Source organism: Abramis brama (assembly GCF_963993115.1).
Source record: "Abramis brama genome assembly, chromosome: 3".
NCBI classification, from domain to species: domain Eukaryota; kingdom Metazoa; phylum Chordata; class Actinopteri; order Cypriniformes; family Leuciscidae; genus Abramis; species Abramis brama.
Genome location: NC_139965.1, coordinates 21,403,932 through 21,414,679, shown reverse-complemented (window position 1 = coordinate 21,414,679; position 10,748 = coordinate 21,403,932). Strand labels below are relative to the sequence as shown.

General features: G+C 37.6%; 2 protein-coding genes across 2 annotated transcripts; one reads left to right on the top strand and one right to left on the bottom strand.

The window, feature by feature from the left end:
- The first annotated feature begins 427 nt into the window (after nt 1-427).
- On the top strand, nt 428-6,070 carry rgp1 (GP1 homolog, RAB6A GEF complex partner 1). The gene is made up of 9 exons (XM_084109524.1): nt 428-782; nt 1,302-1,417; nt 1,576-1,709; nt 3,019-3,102; nt 3,435-3,584; nt 4,038-4,184; nt 4,329-4,456; nt 5,047-5,224; nt 5,480-6,070. The coding sequence occupies exons 2-9, from the start codon at nt 1,302-1,304 to the stop codon at nt 5,701-5,703; spliced, it is 1,161 nt and encodes a 386-aa protein (XP_083965650.1). The 5' UTR covers nt 428-782; the 3' UTR covers nt 5,704-6,070.
- Nucleotides 6,071-6,131: 61 nt separating this feature from the next.
- On the bottom strand, nt 6,132-7,852 carry msmp1 (microseminoprotein, prostate associated 1). Its single transcript, XM_084109525.1, has 3 exons — nt 7,729-7,852; nt 7,522-7,630; nt 6,132-6,934 (listed from the first exon to the last, which is right to left on the bottom strand). The coding sequence occupies exons 1-3, from the start codon at nt 7,829-7,831 to the stop codon at nt 6,766-6,768; spliced, it is 381 nt and encodes a 126-aa protein (XP_083965651.1). The 5' UTR covers nt 7,832-7,852; the 3' UTR covers nt 6,132-6,765.
- Between the last annotated feature and the right edge of the window lie 2,896 nt (nt 7,853-10,748).

The window sequence follows — 10,748 nt, the reverse complement described above, 5'->3', positions numbered from 1 at the left end:
TTTATTGAAAACCTACCACCCCTTTTTATTTTTTGGTCTGGAACTTTTACGTCACATTTGCCACGGAGCCAATGCGAGTGGATGAACGTGTGTACTCGTTTCTTCGAATCGGTTCTTTTGAACAGTTTGTTTATCGTTATTTAGTATTTTCCAACCCAGTTTGTTTCAGTCCTGATTTTGCTAATAAAATCCTTATCTTTGTTAGTCGAATACAAAACGTCGGTTTTAATAAGCATTTTATTAAAATGTACAAAATATTTTTTTCTGCCACGAAATATAAATGACTTTTAACATTAGTTAATGTACATGCAAACTATATTTAGGTTATCAAATCTTTATTTTGCAATTATAAATCTCGGTTCACTCAGTTTATCGGGGTACCTGTTCAACTGATTCATTCAAAGTAATCGATTCACAAAAATGATTTGTTCACAAGTTGGACATCACTATACCGGAGTTGATACAAACGATGACATCTTATACTTTCTCGTGTTATGTTGTACTGAGTAATTCAAAATAATATGCACAACGAACATTTTTTATCAAGTCTATTTCCATTATATGACAACGTTTAATTTTCCATTTATAAATATAGCCTGAATGACATTTGGAGAAACTCAGGGAAACCTCATAATGGCCCAGAGAAACCCGTCTCTTGTTTTGTTTTTAAGTCACTGGAGCGTCGCCGGGAACTCGGTCTTTTAACTTCTGTGGTTTACGGATACGACGTAGAAAATATCGACGGGAACAAACAGCGGTCGTTTGTTTTAAGCAGCTTCGAGGTATTTTAAAGGGAATTAATAAAATGATGTTAGGACTTCCTGCTAACATAGTAAACATTCGTCGCTGCGGCCCGCTGCACGACTTTAGCTTTTTAAATATAGATAAAAAAAAATAAAAAAAAAGACTTTAGCTTTTTAAATATAGATATCTATCTACAGTCTAGGTTTGCACATATGTTCCTGTCAGGGTCAGATTAATTAGTAGATTCTTGTTCTTTCAGTGCCACAGGTATTAGGCAATAAGTTCAAATGTAAATATTTTAAAACTAAGCTATTCTTAACAATGTTTATCTGTTGCATGATTTACTCTCTTACCTGCTAAAAACAGCTTAAACCAGTTTATGCTAGTTTAGAAAAAAACAACAACATTACAATTAGTCAACAAACCAGGCTGATATATATATATATATATATATATATATATATATATATATATACATACACATACACATACATATACACATACACATACATATACACATACGTACATATACATGTATAACCTCTGTTTTTCCTTAGATGATTGAGGTGGTGGCATCTATGGCCCGGGGGCCTGTGTTTTTGGCCGGGGAGGTTTTAGAGTGTCTCATAACCTTCACAAACCCCATGTCACATCTGTCTACATCTGCCAGCAGGTAAAGAACACCACAATCAGCATGAATGTAATGTGCAAGGTTGCTTTTTGGCCACTGCCTCATTAATAAGTTAAACCCTGCTGTGCTTTGGTGTATCTCCACATTTCAGTCATTATATGTGATATCAGTTCTGAAGTGAGTCTGTTAATCTTCCACAGTGAGATGTTGGCTTGGGCCAGTGCTCAGATTCACTGCCAGTTCCATGCCAGCGAGAGTCGCGTGGCTCTGCCCGCTCAGGGCACCAAGCAGGACGTGCAAGCTGAGAGTGACACCGTGCTGATACCAAGCAGAGGTGATAAATAAGCAGCTGATCTCACACTTGTTTTACTCAATTTTTAATATTGAATCAAAGATAAAGTGACTAGAATCATGGGAAGTTTTTTTTTTTTTTTTTACAACAGCCAATATCTAAAAGGTTGTAGTTAGTTAGACATAGGTTTGTATTTTCAGGAGCAGAACAGAATAGCAAGTAAATTTGGAACAGAAAGTATTCCAAATTTTACTCTGACTTTGGCAGATTGAGAAAATGCTGTACACATGTTGAGGTTGTGGAAACTGCAAATAGTTCTGGGTTCTGGAAATAAAAACTCGATTCATTTATTTAATTTTTAACAATAACTTATAACCTTTAAAGACAGACCTGCTGTGAACTACGAGGTTGTTAATACATGGGATTTGCTTCTGCTGAAGCCGTCAGCCTGCATTATTGCAGCTTATTTTTTAAAATAATTGTTTAACAGTGGAATTCTTGTTGAAAAACTACATTACCCATGATGCTGTACTGAAAAGTACACCAGTCAGAGCAACATGCTCCAAAAACGCTCTCAAAATACTGAAAAGTTTGTATATATATGCATATTTTCCAATGAACTATAAATATATAGTTTTTATACATATAATCAACTTTTGTAAATGAGTAGTTTTATATTTCTCCATTGTTTTTAATTGAATTATGCTGTTTGCAATGCTTAATGGGATTGTAGTTTTTTACCCCACTAAAACCGTTAAGTACCGAAAAATACTTCCAGAACCCGCACAGCTGAAAAGAGGGCCGGCACTGTTGCACTATATTGATGAGTAATAATGAGTATGCTGTTCTTGCCATATGCCGAATACACATTTACAAAGTATTAAAAATTATGTGTTAATTTTACATATCTTAAAATGGATCAAAGGTTATCCAGCCTGATTTACATTAACAGAAAGTCGGTAAAAACATGCTGGGTCGAATAATGAGCAAAAATTATCAGCCAAAGTCACAAAAGTAGTTAATTAGAGAAAATGCAAAGTACCAGGTCAGTCTGCTGAAATAAGTCATTGACTTTGGCTCTGTTCCAAGGTTTGAGTCAGAAACCCTATAAATTTCAAGAAACTGCTAATGATGGCTGACAAAGCATATGAAGATCAAGTAGTGTAATGATTTCAACTGGTCACAGACTCTCTTGTTAGCATTGCTGGGAATTTGTCAATTTTTATAATCTATCTTTTTGTTTGGTCTTGTTGGATTGTGTAAGTATAAGCAGATTTATTCACAGGAAACCTCTTGATTCATGATTATGAGGAGAGATTTCACGATTTCCCTTGTTTCTTCATTGATCCAGGTGAACGAGGGCAGTGTGTGCTGGACACACCACCTAAGATCTTGTTCTGTGACCTTTGTTTGGACCCTGGAGAGAGCAAGACCTGTAAGAAACTGCATTTAAACCTGACACTTTTAGAATGTTCTTTTTATACATTGTTTGTGTTGTTTACACTGTTTGCACTTTCACAACTTCAGTAATAAGAAGTAAACCCCTTAATCATTTCAGAATGAAGCTAATTCCTCATGACCCACATATTGTTGATATTTCTCTGAAAACCTGCTCATGGCACAGGACCAACCATCAGCTGGCCAAAGTTTAGCTATGGTTAATTACACATTATGCCTGGCTAATGTCATCCTGAACTACAAGACATTTTCAGTGTTTTTTTTTTTTCAGCTGTGACTACCACAAAATAATGTTTTCCCCTCATTCAGATACCTATAGTGAGGTCGTGCCCTCTGACGGTCCACCCAGTTTCCGGGGTCAGGCAGTGAAATATGTGTACAAGCTCACGATTGGCTGCCAGCGAGTCAACTCACCGATCAAGTTACTGCGAGTCCCTTTCAGAGTTCTAGTGCTTCATGGTAGGTTACACTTCTTTTCCCTCTTTGTATATGGTTTCCCTTTCAGCCTTGTCCATGCAAAGCAGAGATTAATTTTTACCAGGCTGCATTTGAGATGCATTAATATTTCCCCCAGTTTATTTTTACACACAAAGAAATCATTAATCTTTATAGAAATAAGTGTGAAATTATATATATACTCACATAAAATGAGGATCTGAGTCAACTTAAAAAAAGTAGTTCTCTTCCCCTTCATGGTCGCCATCATGTTGAGATCACATGATCAGACCAACTGGCTTTATCTCAGTAAACCACCTATTATTAGATACTTTGTGGTTGCGGAACAAATGAACCATGAGTGAAAAATATGCCTGTCTCTCTACATCTGTAACTAAGAACTTTTGCCTTTTTGGATGATGTTAATAGGTGTCCATAAAATGTCCCACACAATAGTAAGACGATGTTCTTTTGCAGGTATGCCAGAGCCTCCATTCCCTCAGGATGAGGAAGTGGCTCCCTCAAACCCCTTCCTGGAGGAGGAAGAAGGAAGCCGGAGAGATACAAGACCGCTAGAAAGAGCTCTGGACATGCTGATGATCACCACCTCACGTCGATGCCCATGTGCGTGAGTAAATGTGGGTGGTAGTGATTGTGGGAAGGCTTGTGTCTTTGAAATTCATCTATTATCACGTTTTAGTCCTCTGCTCGGTTATGAATTCTGTGTCTCTGTGAATATGGTAATGAGTATATACATTTCTTTCACAGATATGTTCAACATCACAAATGTGCGGGGAAAAGTGGCTAAGTTCTGCATCTTTAAGACTGTGTACAGGCTCGGAGAAGATGTCATTGGCACCTTCACGTTCTCAGAAGGAGATATTCCATGTTTACAGGTATAGTATACACTACGGTTCAAAAGATTTAAAAAAAAAAATGTTTTTGAAAGAAGTGTCTAATGCTCACCAAGGCTGAATTTATTTAATCAAAAATACAATAAAAAAGTAATATTTTGAAATATTATTACAATTTAAAATAGCTATGTAATTTAGTCCTTTGGTGGCAAAGCTGAATTTTTTAGCATTATTACTCCAGTTTTCAGTGTCATTCTGATAAATCATTCTAATATTCTGATTTGGTGCACAATAAACATTTCTTATTATTATCAATGCTGAAAACAGTTGTGCTGCAGCTTAATTTTTTTGTGGAAACTGATAATTTTTTCAGGAATCATTAAGGAATAGAGTCTTAAAAAAAACAATTTCTTTGAAATATATTATTTTTATAACCATGTAATAGTCTTTGCAGTCTCTTTTGATCAATTTAATGCATCTTTGCTGAATAAAAGTGAATAATTTCTTATTTACTTTTTTTTCTTATTTATAAAAAAATAAAAAATCTTATTGACACTCAAACTTTTGAGAATGTAAATGCTTCATGATGTGCTCCTGGAATGTTCATGTGTATTTATGTCTGGTCTGCTCAGTATTCAGTAAGTCTGCAAAGTGAAGAGGAGGTCCAAGAGCTGTACCAGAGACGACCCGGCCAAGCGGTCAGTGTCACTGGTCATGGCCGACATGTAGAGTCCTGTTTGCACACAGCCTCCAGCCATTTCTCTCTTCCTGTACCCCTCAACGTCACACCTGGATTCACCACAGATATAGGTTTGAAAACCTTTGCTCATAATTTTTTATTTATTTATAATGATACTCTGGTTGACATATTGGTTTATTTCTTGTTTTGCTTAAACCTGGAGTTTTAAATCTATTATCGACCATACGTATGTAAAGGAAATATTTGTTCAGGCTAAGTGCATTGAGAGTCTCGATTATTTTGAGACTTAATTTAGTTAATGTTCAATTTTAAATCAACAGTGATAAGGGAACATTCCCATTCTATGTTTTTATTCTCTTCCCCAGTGACGTTAAGATGGCGACTGCATTTTGAGTTTGTCACAGCACGGGAGCCAGTGGAGGCACCGGTGGTTCTGCAGAATCAGTCAGACGTCACTGTATGGACTGGGGCGGAGCATGTGGATGTGGACACCTTCAGTTGGGACCTGCCAATCAAAGTGCTTCCCACCAATCCCACGCTAGCTTCATATGTTTCACAGTTCACAGGGACAAACAGCATCAACATTTGAGTTGTGTTGGTATTTGTGCTGGAAGATCATAAAACTAACAAGTTGTTGTTGTGAGATGTGTTCTTAGCAGTCTATTCCAAATTCTAATGTAGCTAATTTTTGGAGTTGTTTTATTGGTTTTTATCTTTTGCCGTGCAATGAGATGATAATTCTTTATTCAAGCAACTTAACATTTCAGCCTTGACCAACAGACTGCTTTACCTCTTGTAATGTTGAAATGTCTGTATTTATTGTCTATATTTCAATGTATGCTCCAAATTATAATGACATACGGTTTCTGCTGTATTTAAATTACAAGCTATTTTGTACATTTCTCTATATGCAAATCATAACTGAATAAAATCTGTTCAGAGTTATTTGCAGCTGATGATTTGTTGAAACTATTGTAATTTTTTGGTGTTTGAAGAAAATAGAAAGAAAAATTAGATGAGCTTTATGTACATATTTATTAGATTACATATTCTAAATATGAGACAAACAGTATATTACTAAGCTTGTCAGCTGTTATTTACAATAATGCATACACGATTAAGGAAAACCTTTGGTTATCCTGCTTAAAATTAGCAACATGGACAAAATGTGTTATCAAATCAGAGTATTGCTTGTGTCATGAAGAATTTTATTGCAATTATTTAATCAGGAATACACTTTTAATTTTGCTCTCAGAGCTTGAAAACATCTTGGCTATTGAGAGAAGGAACTGTAAAAGAGACAATGACAGGCCATTCACTGCTAATATTTACTGTTACAGTGATGTGATAATAACATGGTAGAAAAGGCACAAATACACATAATGCACAACATTCCATACAAATAAAAAAAACTTCTGATCTATCTCTCACTCCAATACATCATTCCAAAACAGGACTCGTTTTCCTCCCCTACATGCTGTACATGTCAAACCACTTCCTTGCTTCCTTCAAATTGAGAATGCTTCCTTAAATGGTAATAGTTATGTTTTGAGAAAACAGTTGCTATAGGAGTAATATCCCATCTCACTTAACAGTGAGACAGATGTTAGCTGACAGGCAGATAATTTGTAATTTGAAGGCTTCCTCCATGCTAACCTTCTAGTTTCATGTTGAGTGCTCCATGGCTTGGGTCAACATTGTTGTCTTCTCCGGGAATGCAGGGCAGACGAGGATCAGAGGTCATAACCAGCATGACCTGGCAGGTCAGAGATTCAACTCGAACTTCACACCAGGGAGGAAAGTCCACAGGCCGGTGCACACTGTAATTCAACGATTAGAAATTACAAATCAAAATGGACTAGTTCCATGTAGTAACAAGTACAAAACAGCTAAATAATACTCTCTTAAAATCAAAGGTCTCAAAAGGGGGTTTTCACAGCGATGCCAGAGTTCTCAACTCTGGTCCTTGAGATCCACTTTCCTGCAGAGTTTTGCTCCAACCCTAATCAAACACCTGAATAAGATAATAAAGGGCTTCAGGATTACTTGAAAGTTTAAGGCTGGAGAGTTTGATCAAGGTTCAAGTCTATTCTTGTCTATTTCTGCTATAGAAGAACCATTTTGTGTTCCGTAAAACAACATTCAGTGAACAGTTCTTAAAGGAACCATATTTTTCTAAGTGTGAAAAAGATTGTAATAATCTGAAGAACCTTTTTCCACTAAGGAACCTTTTGTGCAATTGAAAGATTCCATGGACGTTAAAGGTTCTTCATGGTATCATTGATGGCAATAAAAAACTTCATTTTTAAGAGTGTACTTTTGGTCTCAATGCACCAAAATCAGACAGACAAATCTCACTGTTCTCATTCATCAGGTTCTTTATATATAGAAGTGTTAAAGTTCTTACGTTTCGCAGCATCCCACTCCCACAGGGTGCAGGCAGGTGCACTGCACACAGCCCTGCTCCATCCAGCTTTCTCCCATTGAGTACTGCTTTCCATCATATTCACACAGAGCTGTGAAGAGAGACGTCAAACATATTGAATATCAATCAGTGCACTCCAAATAAAACTGATTTGTAGGGAATATCATGAGACAGAACATTTGCTCTCACCTTGAGAGTTGAAGTGACACTGCATTGGTGCTGCTGAACATGTCGTCCACACCAAACAGGCCATGAAGAACATCAATGTGTCATGTCTCGCCATGAGATCCATCTCAGTTGTTCGATCACCCTCTGAGTTGCTCTCTCCTCTTTCGCACCTTCATTTATACCCCCTTTCGTTCATGGGGACGGGTGTGGGGAGTGGTTTACCCCCTACCTGAGGTGTGTCTCTGGGGTGGGGGCAGGTTAGTTGGGCTGTTTGAGGGGGGGTGTAAAGGAAAAAGCTGTGGTTTGGCACCACTTGCTCCTTCTCTCCAGTGATTGCCATTCTCCGCTCCACTGGGCATGACCTTGAAAAACTATAGAAATTCTGACACATCCTGCGATGACTAAGAGAGGTGGGGAAGAGAGTGAGAGAGCAAAAAGTTGACGCGAGACAGGACGCAGAACAATTATGGAGAACATGGATTGTCAGTTAAAGATAATCAGGTGTTCATCTGGGTTTTGGTGGTTGTACACTAATAATAAAGATGTTTTTATGTTTTTGAAAGAAGCATTTTATGCTCAGCAAGGCTGCATTTATTTGATAAAATGCAGTTAAAACAGTAATATTGTGAAATATTATAATCTAAGTTTTCTATGTTAATATATTTCAAAATGTAATTTATTCTTGTGATGGCAAAGCTGAATTTTCATTAAAAATGGTGATTCTCAACATCACCAAGTAACTAGATGATTCTTCATTTAACACAACTGTGGTCCTCATGTCGCCGTGACCTTCGTCTGCTTCTTTGGACCGTGCTCATGCTGATGATGTCATGGCTGTGATGACCTCACATGGGCCTGGTCCAGCTGAAGATGTTCATGAGCAGGAGGAAGCTCATAAAGGCAGAATTGGGCGTTTATTGCGCAACTGCTGCAGGTGTGTGTGTTTATGACCAGAGAAGATGTAATATTCCTGAAATGCGTTTTTGTTGTTGAGGAAGGATTCTAGGTAGGTGTCGAGCGCGAGGGATTAGGCTTTGAGCGGATGCCGAGAAGGTAACGCTCTTTGAGCCAGAACCAAACATTACATACTAGTTCGCACATTAGCTCATCTCTCGTCATCTTTGCTATCAAGATGGAAAAACTTGCGATAGAAGAAACAGGCGTTTTCCAAGGAGGCCCTATGGGTACCACAAAGTCTGTTTGTAACATTCACGTCTGTGTCACCCCACAGTAGTAGTCTGAAAGGTGTTGAAAGCTCCTCCCGGTGTACTGCATGTTGTACTACTGCTCTATGGCTCTGACTAGCACCTCAGTTTGGACAAAGTGACTCACAGTCTCTCCTCTGCTCTGGCATTGCATTCTGACCTTGTTTACCTCTGGTTGAACGTTAGAACTGGTGTAGTATTTAAACATTTTCGTCTCATAGGACATGATTTGTGTCAAATAAGAGCCAGAAATTTGCCAGAAGGCCATTGGGCAGAAGTTCTTATGTTTGTGGTTGCCAATTAATCTTTGGCAATTGTTGTTAAATGGAAGAAGTAACTAAAAGTGCTAGTATGAATTAGTCTATTCAGCAGGTACACTTCAAACAGGTACACTTGGTTTCGGTAGCACGTTTCCTGCATGACATGTTAAATCATTTAAATCAAACCTTGGGTAACCTATCCCACTGTTTCCCAACTTATGTCTCAGTAGGATTATTTGCCCAGAACTGAATTCTAGGAAATAGGTGAAAGACTGTAGCCTATTGCTGTAAAAAAGACAGCAGAAGTATGAATAAGATTACGTGTCATCCTCAAAACCTTTTTTTTTTTAAGGAACTGAATGTTCGATCACAGTTAGCAGCACATTTAAAAACAACACCTGTTGTTGAAGTGCAAAAAGTTACAACACATTTGTCATTACACATTTAAAATTACAATACAAACAGGGGATGAATTACACAATGGCCTTCAGGGATCAAGTCTTCATTAGGGGGGTTAGACCCCCCTGAACCCCCCCGTAATTCGCACCCTGAATACAATTTCAATGACGCACCTTATCGTATATTTAATTCAAAAAGTCATAGTTTAACAAAGCAACATTTTTCAAGTACCCCTTGTTGCGAATCACTGATGTATAAAATTTAAACCAAAATAATACAAATGTGTTCAATTTAACCTCATATAAAGCTTTTTTGTTCAATTCAGTCTTTAATTTGAATCAATCTTTTGATCCTACAGAAGCATTTTAGTTTAGTTTACAATGAATTAAATCTGACAACCCATTTTATTAAAGATAAAAATGCAAAGATGTATTGCACATAATTCAGATTGATCAGACCTACAAATACTAAATCCATCATATGAGCAATTATTGATTGGTCATAAGCAATTCCTGAAAACAAAACTTCAGACCTGTTAGCCAGTGGAAACCTTCATCATCCCAAGAGTGCATCTGCCCTTTGGCTTCAGCTCAAAGGAATGTGGCCTTAAACTTGGGAGCAAGGAAGCAGAGCCCCCTCTGTGAGTGTTCGGAACACATGAGGGGTGGCAATGAGCCTTATCCTCTTTAACAGCTCTTGAGTCCCGAGCGGAGGATGTAATGGACTGCGGTCCTGTTCTGTTGTGCAGTCTGAGTCATCACCATTTATTACATAACCACACACTAATGTGCATGGGGACCCAAGGTTGCACTAAGATTTAGATGATCGGATGCCAAGCTGCCAACGAATGTAAATTAAAAGCAAGAACAGCTTGTTTTTTCAATCATTTTATTGGCTTGGTTCTTTTTCTGCCCTTGCAAATGATGGCAAGAAACCCTTTATGTGAAGAGAGATGAGATTTTTAGGAAGTACAACCTATTTTGGTGCCTATATACACAAACAAACCAATAAAATGTTCATTGCATTGGAGAACATACTTGGAGAGCATTATGTTCATGCACCCAAAAGACAGATAGCAATTCCAAATGACTTGTCCACCTGCTGTGCAGAATGGCTGACAAAGGCCATAACCAGCTGGTTTCACAGCAGATCCGAGCTTGTTAAATAATCACACAAT

Excerpts from the sequence above, each read along its gene's own strand:
- rgp1 (XM_084109524.1), top strand. The coding sequence starts at position 1,302 with ATGATTGAGGTGGTGGCATCTATGGCCCGGGGGCCTGTGTTTTTGGCC. Across the intron at positions 1,710-3,018 it reads CGTGCTGATACCAAGCAGAG|GTGAACGAGGGCAGTGTGTG; the intron begins GTGATAAATAAG and ends TCATTGATCCAG. Across the intron at positions 4,457-5,046 it reads GAGATATTCCATGTTTACAG|TATTCAGTAAGTCTGCAAAG; the intron begins GTATAGTATACA and ends TGGTCTGCTCAG.
- msmp1 (XM_084109525.1), bottom strand. The coding sequence starts at position 7,831 with ATGGATCTCATGGCGAGACATGACACATTGATGTTCTTCATGGCCTGT. Across the intron at positions 7,631-7,728 it reads GTGTCACTTCAACTCTCAAG|CTCTGTGTGAATATGATGGA; the intron begins GTGAGAGCAAAT and ends CTCTCTTCACAG. Across the intron at positions 6,935-7,521 it reads GGAGTGGGATGCTGCGAAAC|TGTGCACCGGCCTGTGGACT; the intron begins GTAAGAACTTTA and ends GTTGAATTACAG.